General features: G+C 40.6%; 1 protein-coding gene and 1 long non-coding RNA gene across 4 annotated transcripts in view; one reads left to right on the top strand and one right to left on the bottom strand.

The window, feature by feature from the left end:
- Positions 1 to 12,500, bottom strand: part of LOC125031316 (vezatin-like) — a 49,578-nt gene that overhangs the window by 7,839 nt on the left and 29,239 nt on the right. For 2 of the 3 annotated variants that reach the window (XM_047622001.1, XM_047622000.1), the window contains exons 4-5: positions 5,686 to 5,870; positions 4,570 to 4,689 (exon numbers count right to left, since the gene is read on the bottom strand). In XM_047622001.1, the coding sequence (XP_047477957.1) occupies positions 4,570 to 4,689; positions 5,686 to 5,870 (305 nt within the window). Of the gene's footprint in view, positions 1 to 4,569; positions 4,690 to 5,685; positions 5,871 to 8,662; positions 9,109 to 12,500 lie in introns of those variants that run through there. The other variant, XM_047622002.1, reaches the window with a different exon arrangement.
- LOC125031319 lies at positions 5,877 to 11,846 on the top strand. Its single transcript, XR_007115470.1, has 2 exons — positions 5,877 to 7,524; positions 11,209 to 11,846. It is a non-coding gene; the product is annotated as an uncharacterized LOC125031319 (long non-coding RNA).

The raw sequence follows: 12,500 nt of genomic DNA, 5'->3' as shown, positions 1-12,500 counted from the left end.
GTGTTGTGTTGTGTGTGAGTATATGTTGTATGTTACAGGTAATGGTATACATTGTGTTGTGGAGTAATAGTGTGTGTGGAGTAATTGTGATGTGGATATTGTAGTGTGGTGTCATGTGTGTGTTGGAGTAATTGTGTATGTGTGTGTGAGTTCATTGTGTATTGATGTGATATGTGATTGTATCTGTTGTGTGAGTAAATTGTGTGTGTGTGGAGTAAGGTGTGTGAGACATGTGGTGATATGTGTGATGTTGGGAAGTACTGTGTGTGTATGGAGTACTTGTGTGTGTGTGGAGTACTTGTGTGTTGGAGTACATGAATGTGAGTGTTGGAGTATTGTGTGTGTGTGGATTTACTGTGTTGTTGGGTATTGTGTGTGTGGAGTACTTGTGTGTGTGATACTTGTGTGTAGTGGGAGTACGTGTGTAGTGTGGGTACTAGTGTGTTGTGTGAGTTGTGTGTGTGTGGAGTACATGTGTGTGTGTGGGTAGTGTGTGAGTAAGTGTGTGTGTGAGTATTGTGTGTTGGAGTAGTGTGTGTGAGTAGTGTGGAGTGAGTGTGTTGTGTGTGTGAGTACATGTGTGGTGTGTGGAGTATGTGTGTGTGTGGAGTACTGTGTGTTGGAGTATGTTGTTGTGTGTGGTGGAGAGTGTGTGTGTAGTGTGTGGTGTGTGTGAGTAATTGTGTGTGTGTGTGGAGTATGTGTGTGTGTGGATATTGTGTGTGTGGAGTACATGTGTGTGTTAGTACTGTGTGTGTGTAGTAATGTGTGTGTGTGGATATTGTGTGTGTGTTGGTGAGTTGTGTGTATGTGTGTGTGTGTGTGGGTATGTGTGTGTGTGTGGTAGTGTGTGTGTGTGTTGGAGTACATGTGTGTGTGTGGAGTATGTGTGTGGTAATGTGTGTGGGGAGTACTGTGTTGTGTGTGATAGTGTGTTTTGGGTAGTGTGTGTGGAATATGTGTGTGTGGAGTACTTGTGTATGTGGAATATGTGAGTGTGTGGAGTACATGTGTGTATGTGTGGAGTACATGTGTGTGTGTGGTGTGTGTACATGTGTGTGTGGAGTACATGTGTGTGTGTGGAGTACATGTGTGTATGTGTGTGTGGAGTACATGTGTGTGTATGGAGTACGTGTGTGTGGAAGTGTGTGTGTGTGGAGTGTGTGTGTGGAGTATGTGTGTGTGGAGTAAGTGTGTGTGGAGTGTGTGTGGAGTGTGTGCATGTGTGGAGTGTGTGCATGTGTGGAGTGTGTACATGTGTGTGGTGTGTGCATGTGTGGAGTGTGTGCATGTGTGGAGTGTGTGCTGGTGTATGGAGTATGTGCGTGTGGAGTATGTGCGTGTGGAGTATGTGTGTGTGGAGTATGTGTGTGTGGAGTATGTGTGTGTGGAGTATGTTTGTGTGGAGTATGTGTGTTTGTATGGAGTGTGTATGTGTGTGTTGAGTATACGTGTGTGTGGAGTATGTGTGTGTATGGAGTGTGTGTGTATGGAGTGTGTATGTGGAGTATATGTGTGTGGAGTGTGTGTTGGAGTGTGTGTGGAGTGTGTGTGGAGTTTGTGTGGTGGAGTGTGTGTGTGGAGTGTGTGTGGAGTATGTGTGTGTGTGTATTATAAGTGTGTATGGAGTGTGTGTGTGGAGTGTGTGTGTGTGGAGTGTGTGTGTGGAGTATGTGTGTGTGGAGTAAGTGTGTGTGGAGTAAGTGTGTGTGGAGTGTGTGTGGAGTAAGTGTGTGTGGAGTGTATGTGTGTGGAGTGTATGTGTGTGTGTGGAGTGTGTGCGTGTGAAGTGTATGTGTGGAGCGTGTTTGTGTGGAGCGTGTTTGTGTGGAGTGTGTGTGTGGAGTGTGTGTGTGGAATGTGTGTGTGGAGTGTGTGTGTGGAGTATGTGTGTGTGTGGAGTATGTGTGTGTGTGGAGTATGTGTGTGTGTGGAGTATGTGTGTGTATGGAGTATGTGTGTGTATGGAGTATGTGTGTGTGTGGAGTATGTGTGTCTGTGGAGTATGTGTGTGTGGAGTATGTGTGTGTGGAGTATGTGTGTCTGTGGAGTATGTGTGTGGAGTATGTGTGTGTGGAGAATGTATGTGCATGTGCATGTGTATGTGTATGTGTATGTGTGTGTGTGTGTGTGCGTGCGTGTTTGTTTGTGTGTGTGTTTGCGCGCGCATGTGTGTGTGTGGATTATAAGTGTGTATGGAGTGTGTGTGTGGAGTGTGTGTGTGGAGTATGTGTGTGTGGAGTAAGTGTGTGTGGAGTGTGTGTGGAGTAAGTGTGTGTGGAGTGTGTGTGTGGAGTGTATGTGTGTGGAGTGTATGTGTGTGGAGTGTATGTGTGTGTGTGGAGTGTGTGTGTGTGTGAAGTGTATGTGTGGAGCGTGTGTGTGTGGAGTGTGTGTGTGTGGAGTGTGTGTGTGTGGAGTGTGTGTGTGTGGAGTGTGTGTGTGTGTGGAGTGTGTGTGTGGAGTAAGTGTGTGTGTGGAGTATGTGTGTGTGTGGAGTATGTGTGTGTGTGTGGAGTATGTGTGTGTGTGTGGAGTATGTGTGTGTGTGGAGTATGTGTGTGTGTATGGAGTATGTGTCTGTGTGGAGTATGTGTGTCTGTGGAGTATGTGTGTGTGGAGTATGTGTGTCTGTGGAGTATGTGTGTGGAGTATGTGTGTTTGGAGAATGTATGTGCATGTGTATGTGTGTGTGTGTGTGTGTGTGTGTGTGTGTGTGTGTGTGTGTGTATGTGTGTGTGCGTGTTTGTTTGTTTGTGTGTGTGTTTGCGCGCGCATGTGTGTGTGTTTACGCGTGTCTTTGTGTTTGTTTGAGTGCCGACTTGCATGTTTGTGCGTATGTGTAGTGTGCGTGTTTATGAGTTTGTTTAGTGTGCGTTCGTGCGTGAGTGTGTGTGCGTGTGTATGCGTGGATGTGTATGTGCGCACGCGTGTGTGAGTGGATGAATGTCTGTGTGGGTGCAAGTGTTTGTGTCTATTTCCTTTCCATGTGTGTAGTGTGTGCATGTGTGGAGTGTGTGCATGTGTGGAGTGTGTGCATGGTGTATGGAGTATGTGCGTGTGGAGTATGTGTGTGTGGAGTATGTGTGTGTGGAGTATGTGTGTGTGGAGTATGTTTGTGTGGAGTATGTGTGTGTGAAGTATGTGTGGAGTATGTGTGTGTGGAGTATGTTTGTGTGGAGTAAGTGTGTTTGTATGGAGTGTGTACGTGTGTGTGGAGTATACGTGTGTGTGGAGTATGTGTGTGTATGGAGTGTGTGTGTATGGAGTGTGTATGTGGAGTATATGTGTGTGGAGTGTGTGTGGAGTGTGTGTGGTGGAGTGTGTGTGGAGTATGTGTGTGTGGATTATAAGTGTGTATGGAGTGTGTGTGTGGAGTGTGTGTGTGTTGAGTATGTGTGTGTGGAGTATGTGTGTGTGGAGTAAGTGTGTGTGGAGTGTGTGTGGAGTAAGTGTGTGTGGAGTAAGTGTGTGTGGAGTGTATGTGTGTGGAGTGTGTGTGTGTGTGGAGTGTGTGTGTGTGAAGTGTATGTGTGGAGCGTGTGTGTGTGGAGTGTGTGTGTGTGGAGTGTGTGTGTGGAGTGTGTGTGTGGAGTATGTGTGTGTGTGGAGTATGTGTGTGTTTGGAGTATGTGTGTATGGAGTATGTGTGTGTGTGGAGTATGTGTGTCTGTGGAGTATGTGTGTGTGGAGTATGTGTGTCTGTGGAGTATGTGTGTGGAGTATGTGTGTGTGGAGAATGTATGTGCATATGTGTGTGTGTGTGTGTGTGTGTGTGTGTGTGTGTGTGTGTGTGTGTGTGTGTGTGTGTGTGTGTGTGTGTGTGTGTGTGTGTGTGTGTGTGTGTGTCTGTGTGTGTGCGTGTTTTTTTGTTTGTGTGTGTGTTTGCGCGCACGTGTGTGTTTGCGCGCGCATGTGTGTGTGTGTTTACGCGTGTCTTTGTGTTTGTTTGAGTGCCGACTTGCATGTTTGTGCGTATGTGTAGTGTGCGTGTTTATGAGTTTGTTTAGTGTGCGTTCGTGCGTGAGTGTGTGTGCGTGTGTATGCGTGGATGTGTATGTGCGCACGCGTGTGTGAGTGGATGAATGTCTGTGTGGGTGCAAGTGTTTGTGTCTATTTCCTTTCCATGTTCAATTACCTCCATTCTAAATCACCAAATCTTTCATAATATAACCTTTCCTGGCTAACCTAACTATAATAATATATGCATAACCATTTTTAACAGGATAACACTAATTCATTGCTCATCCTTGGATTTGCCAGTTGTTACAGCCTAACGAGTTCAGTGGTGAGCTTAACAGCAGTTACAAGATAACATTCATATCAACAGTAGTTTGATACAAGTATATCATGAAGTTATAATAATCACATGGTAATCTCCAAAGTCATCAATATCAAATACTGACAATCTTGATAATACGAAACTTTTAAACATTTCTCATGGCACAACTGTTACCTCACTATTACCCCCCCCCCCCATAACAATGTATTTTGCGATACAATATCATACACACAAAATAAGGCTTTAGCATAATGAAGATAACCACAAACTGCTTTTAGTCTACTTACAAATCTTGCAAAAGGCACCATACTATGGGTGAACTGAGGGCAAACACTGAACTCCAAATGGCTATAGAAGAACAGAAGAGTAAAAGACTGTTTGATATCACCAATCCAATTGGAATACACCTGAAACAGAAAAAAAATAAATAATATTTGTGAGATGCTATCAATCAACTGCAAAATCTTAACTAATCCTTTGGGTAATTCGGTGTAAACTTCATACAGAAAGATATAGAATATAAATCTGCATGATGCAATACTACGGTAAATGTGTGTGTATATATATACATACATACATATATATATATATATATATATATATATATATATATGTGTGTATATATATATATATGTATGTATATATATATATATATATATATATATATATATATAATTTTTTCTCTTTACAGCAAACGTTTCGTTATCAACATCAGCATATGATATTATAGAGGGTGAAAGGTGATTACTATTACACAGAAACCCGCATTTTCATGGACGTGTGTCTTGCATCTTCTGTGTAAGTACTGTAGATTTGGATTAACTTTATTCTGGAATTAACCTTTATGACGTGTACAGAAGACGCCTATAGTTTTCATCATTATATAGTATTTTAAGAAAGAAAAAACATTATTTAATAACATACACATTGTCATTACCACAATGGTGTCAAATCACTAAATTGCACATTTTCACATTCTCTCTCTCTGAGTAACATGCAGATACATAATGGAAAACAAAGAGATATAACTGGGTATGTAAAAGATAGAGAGGTGAAGACTACAGAAACAAAGGTGTAGAGTAACATGAGAAATGTATAAATGCAATAAAAGATGTTGAGATACAAAAACAAAAAATATGGTATTAAATAAAGGGTTACACACCAATTTAGTTATTTTTCCTTGTTCATTATATTAGAGAAGCAATTCCTAATTTGCTTGAAAATTTCAGTTGTTGTGCATTGTTTTAACGAATAAGGAAAACTAAAAACATAGCAATATATTTCATCATGAATTACCAATCAACAAGTAAACAGGGGAAATCAATATCTATCATTAAGTACTATATGCATTTCATAAAACTAAGTTTTGCTTTGGAAAAATATAAACCAAGTAAATTACCTACCCTACAGCTGCAATGCTTGCTAAACTTTGAGGCCACTTGGAGAAGCTGGGTACATTATGGCTATCATGATCCAGGATACATTTGCCTTCTGGCAGGAAGTGCTCCAAAAGCAGCTGATCGCTGTAGTTAATCAGTTTACTATCTGCTACGCAACGAATGATTTCTCTTTTCAATCTTTCCTTCGTCTGAAAGATAAGATATAAACAATTTTATAGTGTATACATTATTTGAATACTTAGAAAACATGAAGAGTATCAAAGGACTTCAATTTAATTTCTGATCTTGTAAAATGTCAATTTACTTAAGGCCTTTTTGTAGCATCTCGGAACCCCTAACATTTTGATACATTGTTTCAAGTTATATCATGGTTGTTACAAAACACGATATTATAGAAGTTTGTACTAACATACAGTGTTGAGAAAAGGGGATATTCTTTATCTTATTTCACATGAAAAAGTCAATAGAAAACCAATTAAGTACTTATTACGCTGGTATGATTATTAATTACAAGCAAAACATTGTGGAAGCTTCAAATAAAATGGAAAAAGTACCTGACTGCTTATATTGTTTATACACACCACTCTTTGCTTCGCAAGGCTGTGGAAAGTGTAAATGTATTTCTCATATTCAGTCATATTTTTTTTATATTACATAAATTGCACTTCATATGAAATGTGGAAGTACCATAGGGTTTTGGATCTCATCGTGAGTGAGTTGCGTGTCTTAATCGGATAACTGCTTAATTCCACTGACCACGGGCAATTTTCTTGATTTATTGATTGAAGTATATTTACAAATCAGAATATACAGTATTTTCTTTGATATTTTTGAGCTTGTTTGTCATATCATTAATGTAAAGAATAATTTTGAAGACATTCATCCCACCGAAGTCAATACCACGTCATATGACTCGGATACGTTGGAAATTCTTACCATGTCGTTCTAGCAACCGCCATGACTGACTTCAAATCTTACTCATATTGAGAGAACATGTATTTAATGTACTGCTGAAAAGGCACAGAAACATTTTGTATACCTTTACAATGAAAAATTGTAACAAGAAACTTATGATGCAATAAATAATTTATGAAAATATAAATCCCCGTCTGAGACTATGCAAAATATATCTGAAAAATATTGGCTGGCTGGAGTGTATCAAAATGTTTGCCTTCAACTTAATACAAAATAAAAAGATATTTCAACAGGCTCCAATAATGTATGCTTATAGGGCAGACATGTATCAGAGTGTATCAGCGTTTGGTGTTTCAGATATGTTACAAAAGAGGCCTTTAACGTTCGAGTTCTCAGGGTGATTGAGACACAGGATCATATGATACTCCTTTATCGACTCGACACCAAAGCACACATGCGTCGCCTGAAGCGGGTTGAGTGTTGCTGGGAAAATATATTGTACAGCACCCCACCCCCAAGATACACTACATAATGGTATTATGTTGAGGATCTTAAATATTTAAATACTGGCGTGCTAAGGGAAAAGCATGACAAATATACTAAATTAATAATGAGAAAAAAGAAATATGAATTGTCACACCATGAATGATGGCAAGCAAGTTCAGAGAGGTAGAGGGAGCTGGGTGGGGGGTTGTGTTTGCGTAAGCACTCGTGAATTTGCGTGCATGTGAATTCATAATAAAACCCCACTTTATTATGAATTCTCGTTGACTAGATTGGTGCACCCGTCGGTGGACAGCTGCTCGGAGGCGAGGCTGCCCTTGTCTGTAGTGTCTCAGCTGCACTTTGATCCTCTGCAACGTGGCCCCATACTGGAAGGGGGATAGTTCCAACCAACCTGTGAGCTTGTTTGCATAGGACAAATAGGTATACCCCCATACTGGAATATAATGTCTGTCATTTAGAAAGGGTACTCCATTAACAAACTTATGACAAGTGACTCTATGAACTATGACAGAACGTGGGTTTCACATGTCATGCATAGCACTCTGTGGTAGTGCAGATCTTCCTCCAGTCCCGACTAATACATGCACTGCCTCACACTCCACACAATGCCAGCTAGGTGTATGTCACTAGGTCCAGGCTGTCTCTTATGTTGTAAATATAGTGTAAACTCGGAATATTTTGTGATCTGTTTTGGTGCCAGTTGCTGTTTAGGACTAGCAACATCTGGTATACAGTTGTCAGAGGTCATTTTACTGACCACTGAACCGTCCAAGATGTGGCCCTTATGTTCGGCTGTGGTGACCATTGCAGCTGCGATTGTTTCGGCAAGGTCCTTTTCCTGGGCAAGTACTTCTCCTGTATAGTTGCGTTCGCTCCCTTGACTAGAAGAACCACATTTGTAAGTAGTTTGTCTCCCAGGAGCTTAGTCAAGGGGTGGCAGGTGATGATGAGATTTAGACACCTCACAGGGAAGAGTTTCACTTTCTGGAGATACCGCCTTCCCTCTATAGCTACATAGCCAGCTTGGGCATTGGTGAGGTGGTAGCTACCGCACAGGGATGGGCGCCACCCTTCTTAGCAGCGATGGCTGATGTGGGGCAGGTCTTTTCATTATATGATAAGACATCCTTAGTGAGCTGGCATACGGTGTCTGGGGTCTGATGGAACTTCTGCAGTTCTTTGTCCCATTACTCTGATTTTCCAGAGGGCTTCTTCAATATCACCCAGCAGTCTTCATGATCAGGGCTGACTGGTTTATAAAACCATACCATTACCTGAAATCTGTGATGTTGGACTTTTATGGCAGGGCAAAATTTTGGATGGCCGGTAAACATTCTATCATAACTAATTTTCTTCACAACCAAGGTGGAAATCCACGAGGTTGACTTCCCTTCAGACAAACTGAATTTTTTTTCAGCTTCAGTCATAGACATGCCAGATAGCTTCCTTTATACTGCTGTGATAAAGCATCGTGTTGTCCACATATTTTGGCGATTCCTTAGATGGCATAATCGCTTGGTTTGTATACACATAACCGCCAAATGAGTTCATTACCAACCTGAACATGTGTTGGGGATGCCAATTCCATGCCAAGGGGGGATAAAGTGTGGCGAGTCTTCTGTAAACATGCCGTGTTGAGGCGCTGGTGATCCGCAATGCGTTGAAGCTGACTGAACTTCTTGCGACCACCACAATGCAGGTGCACCACTCTATGGTTCCCCTCGCCGGGATGGACTTGCTGTCACCCCATTTGAAGTCCTCCTCTAATTGTGCCCTTACTTTGTCCTCCCATTGCTAGGGTATTGACGCTAGTGTATAGCAAGCATGGGTGAATGTGTTGTGGTTCGCCTTTTATCACAAGGAGCAGCTTCTTGGTGTAGAACGTCAAGACTGAAAAGTGTTACAGTCATGATGAATAAAAAGATGCTAAATGATGGTGTGAGTAATTGTTTCAAATTGATATATTAATTAACGAAGAGTATAATAAATGTAGAGATTGATAAATTATTGATATATATATATATATATATATATATATATATATATAATGAGTTTCCCCAGTAGTACACACAAGACAGCATCGGCGGGCGTGGAGTTGTTCTGGCCCACAGATGCAGGGAAGTAACGCAGGGGAGTTTTATGGGGTGGATCACTTCCTTTCCTGTGCCGGCCATTTGCACATATGGAGCAAACATTCCATGAATCGCACCCACGATGTGAAGGCGGCTGACGACATCTCCAAGCCCTGTTTTTCTGGGGCGGCCGAGGGAGGCACTCGAAATGTGGGTCCTCCTGGACCGTATGATGAGGTTAGCCATGTCTAATTCCTATGTTGTGAAGGCGTTTTGCTGGCTTAGAACTGTCTATCTCGTCTATTGGTACAATGACATTAGGCTGAGAAGGACGACAAGAATCGGCGCTCTAGGCGTCGAGCGAGGGGCATCTCTGATTCATGGTCAATTGCAATCACTGCACCATGTATGATGAAGGAGACACAGTTTCACGCGTTCCTTTATTAATTCAACTCCAACTGATACAGGCTGAATGAGCGGGGGGAAATATATGTACGTGTGTGTATTTATGTATTTATATACTTCACACACACACACACACACACACACACACACACACACACACACACACACACACACACACTATATATATATATATATATATATATATATATATATGTCTATAGAGATATAGACATTATATATATTTATATATACACACACACACAGACACACACACACACACATATATATATATATATATGTATATAAATATATGTATATACATAATGTCTATGTATATATACATACATACATACATACATACATACATACATACATACATACACACACACAAACACACACACACACACACAAACACACACACACACACAATCACACACATATATATACATATATATATACACACACATACATATATATATATATATAAACACACACACACACACACACACACACACACACACACACACACACACATATATATGTGTGCGTGTGTGTGTGTGTGTGTGTGTGTGTGTGTGTGTGTGTGTGTGTGTGTGTGTGTGTGTGTGTGTGTGTGTGTGTGTGTGTATGTGTGTGTGTGTGTGTGTGTGTGTGTGTGTTTATATAATCATATATATATATAGATAGATAAACAGTTATAGATATATAATGTCTTTACAAATATGTGTGTGTGTGTGTTTATATATATATATATATATATATATATATATAAATATATATATATATATATATAGAGAGAGAGAGAGAGAGAGAGAGAGATAATTTCAGCTATAATACAATGTTTCACAGCTACAGTCCTAAGAGCTGCCTATACAGCCAAACTACAAGACCTTATACCTCCAAATGTGTTCCATTGTGGAATTCTGATTGCACAAAATCACTCCACTTAAAACATGCAGCCTGGAACAATTATTGCTGCAAATAAGGCACCCCTAATCAACTATCAGCCCTTATCTCCTTTAAAAGATCCCCCATCTGTCTTCGTCGTACAATCAAGAACAGTTAAACAAATAGCTGGCGAAATTATGTTTATATCTACATCAGTTTCAGCTGTTTGGCGTTGAATCCATAAACTATCCATATTTGAGATAATCTCATATCTGATCCTCTCCAAGTCGCTAATGAACTAGGTGACTATTTCAGCAAGGTCAGTAGTGGCTCTTACCTTTCTCCACACTTCTCTTCCATTAAGACCATCAAGGAATGCATTCCCATCATCTTCACCCTATCCTCTGCTGAGTCCTATAGTGCTCCTTTTTCTTCCTCTGAACTCAATGCTGTCTTACAGTCATGCCGCAGCACTCATGAAGGCCCTGACAGTATTCACTACCATATGCTCCAACACCTTCCATTTTCCTCTTTATCCTTCCTATTAACTATTTTCAACTATATATGGCCGTCAGGAATTTTTTTTCACTGCTATTTGCAGGCTTTGAAATAGATTATAACTTATCCGACTCCTGATCAACTAATAAGGTTTTGCTATATATATATATATATATATATATATATATATATATATATATATATATAGGTGATGATTTTCTATCTTCTCTGTCTTTCTTAGCGACCCACAGTGGCAATAGACCCTGAACAAGAGGGATATGCAGATTGCTAGCCTCGCCGACGGCGCCGTTTACAACCGGGATCCAGCATTTGGATTCAAAATCAGGTTACGAAGGTAAGGAGGCAGTCGGGCACCGTGGTCCGCCCATATCGCCGGTAAACTGAAAGGCTCGACTGAAGTGGCCGCATATCTCTACGCAGTCACCCCAAAGAAGCATTATCGCCACGGGACCCTTCTGGCAAACAGCACAGCAAATGTATCCCGAGTCACCTCCCACGCTGCCCCGGAGGTAGACGTCGCGCCCGGGTTGGATGAACAATTATGTACCTTAGTGTTCAATTAGTTCTTGATTTATTGTGAATTTCTATGTTTTGTAACTACTTTCGGGATTCAGATTATTTTTTCTGTTTATTTTGTAAGGATAGAATTGGCCAATGCCCTTTTTATCTTTGAGGGGGGCGGGGGGGATTTGGGAGTTTCTGACTAATCGGCAACTCAGGTGCAATTTGAAGCAACCGCTGGTAATTAAGACCCGGTCAGACGGTGCTAGTTAAATACGGCAAATTAGTAAAATAAAGCTCTGACTAGCAAACTGTGTTCTGTCTTTCCATCGGAACTATTAAAACAATTAACAAAGCCTTGAGGAATATTTTTCGACCCACACTCAACACTCCAAGAATTAGTGTGACCTTACAGCAAAGAGTGCAAGTATATGTTACACTCAAGTGCAGAACCTAGATTTAAAGTTCTTATTTACATGCACCTGGCATTTGCAGGTATACTCCAGGAGCTATACGGTATTTACGTATATGAGTGCCCATAGGTCAGCCACCGGGTTTAGAAAGAGGACTGATTGGGGTATAATAATAGTAATGGTGCATAATCTGATCCCAAAGGGACCAAAGGGAGGCTTTTTCAAAATTGTGCTTTGCCTACCTGTCCCCTAAAATAGATTGAAACTAATTGGATTATTGTAGTGGCTAATGGATAACAAAAATAAAACTATTTTACCACTCAAAAGTTGGCTTACTTTATCAACAAAACAAATTCATAATAATGTTGGTCAGTCAGTGATAAATATGAAATTTTATATAATATACAGAGCATTCTTAGATGTATCACTTCAAGTGTATCCACTTGAAGTATTGGATTTTGTTTTCCATGTGTTCCATTTTTTTGTATATTTTCATCATTTACTGGTCTGTACTAGCTAAATACATAGGGCAGGTTTTTAAACGTATATAAAATAACTTTTAATGTTGACTGAATAACCTAAAGCCTACTTGAGTATT

The sequence above is a fragment of the Penaeus chinensis genome, chromosome 12, assembly GCF_019202785.1.
Source record: "Penaeus chinensis breed Huanghai No. 1 chromosome 12, ASM1920278v2, whole genome shotgun sequence".
In the NCBI taxonomy this organism is placed as follows: Eukaryota; Metazoa; Arthropoda; class Malacostraca; order Decapoda; family Penaeidae; genus Penaeus; species Penaeus chinensis.
Note: the sequence above shows the minus strand (reverse complement) of the source record. Positions and strands in the feature narration are given on the sequence as shown.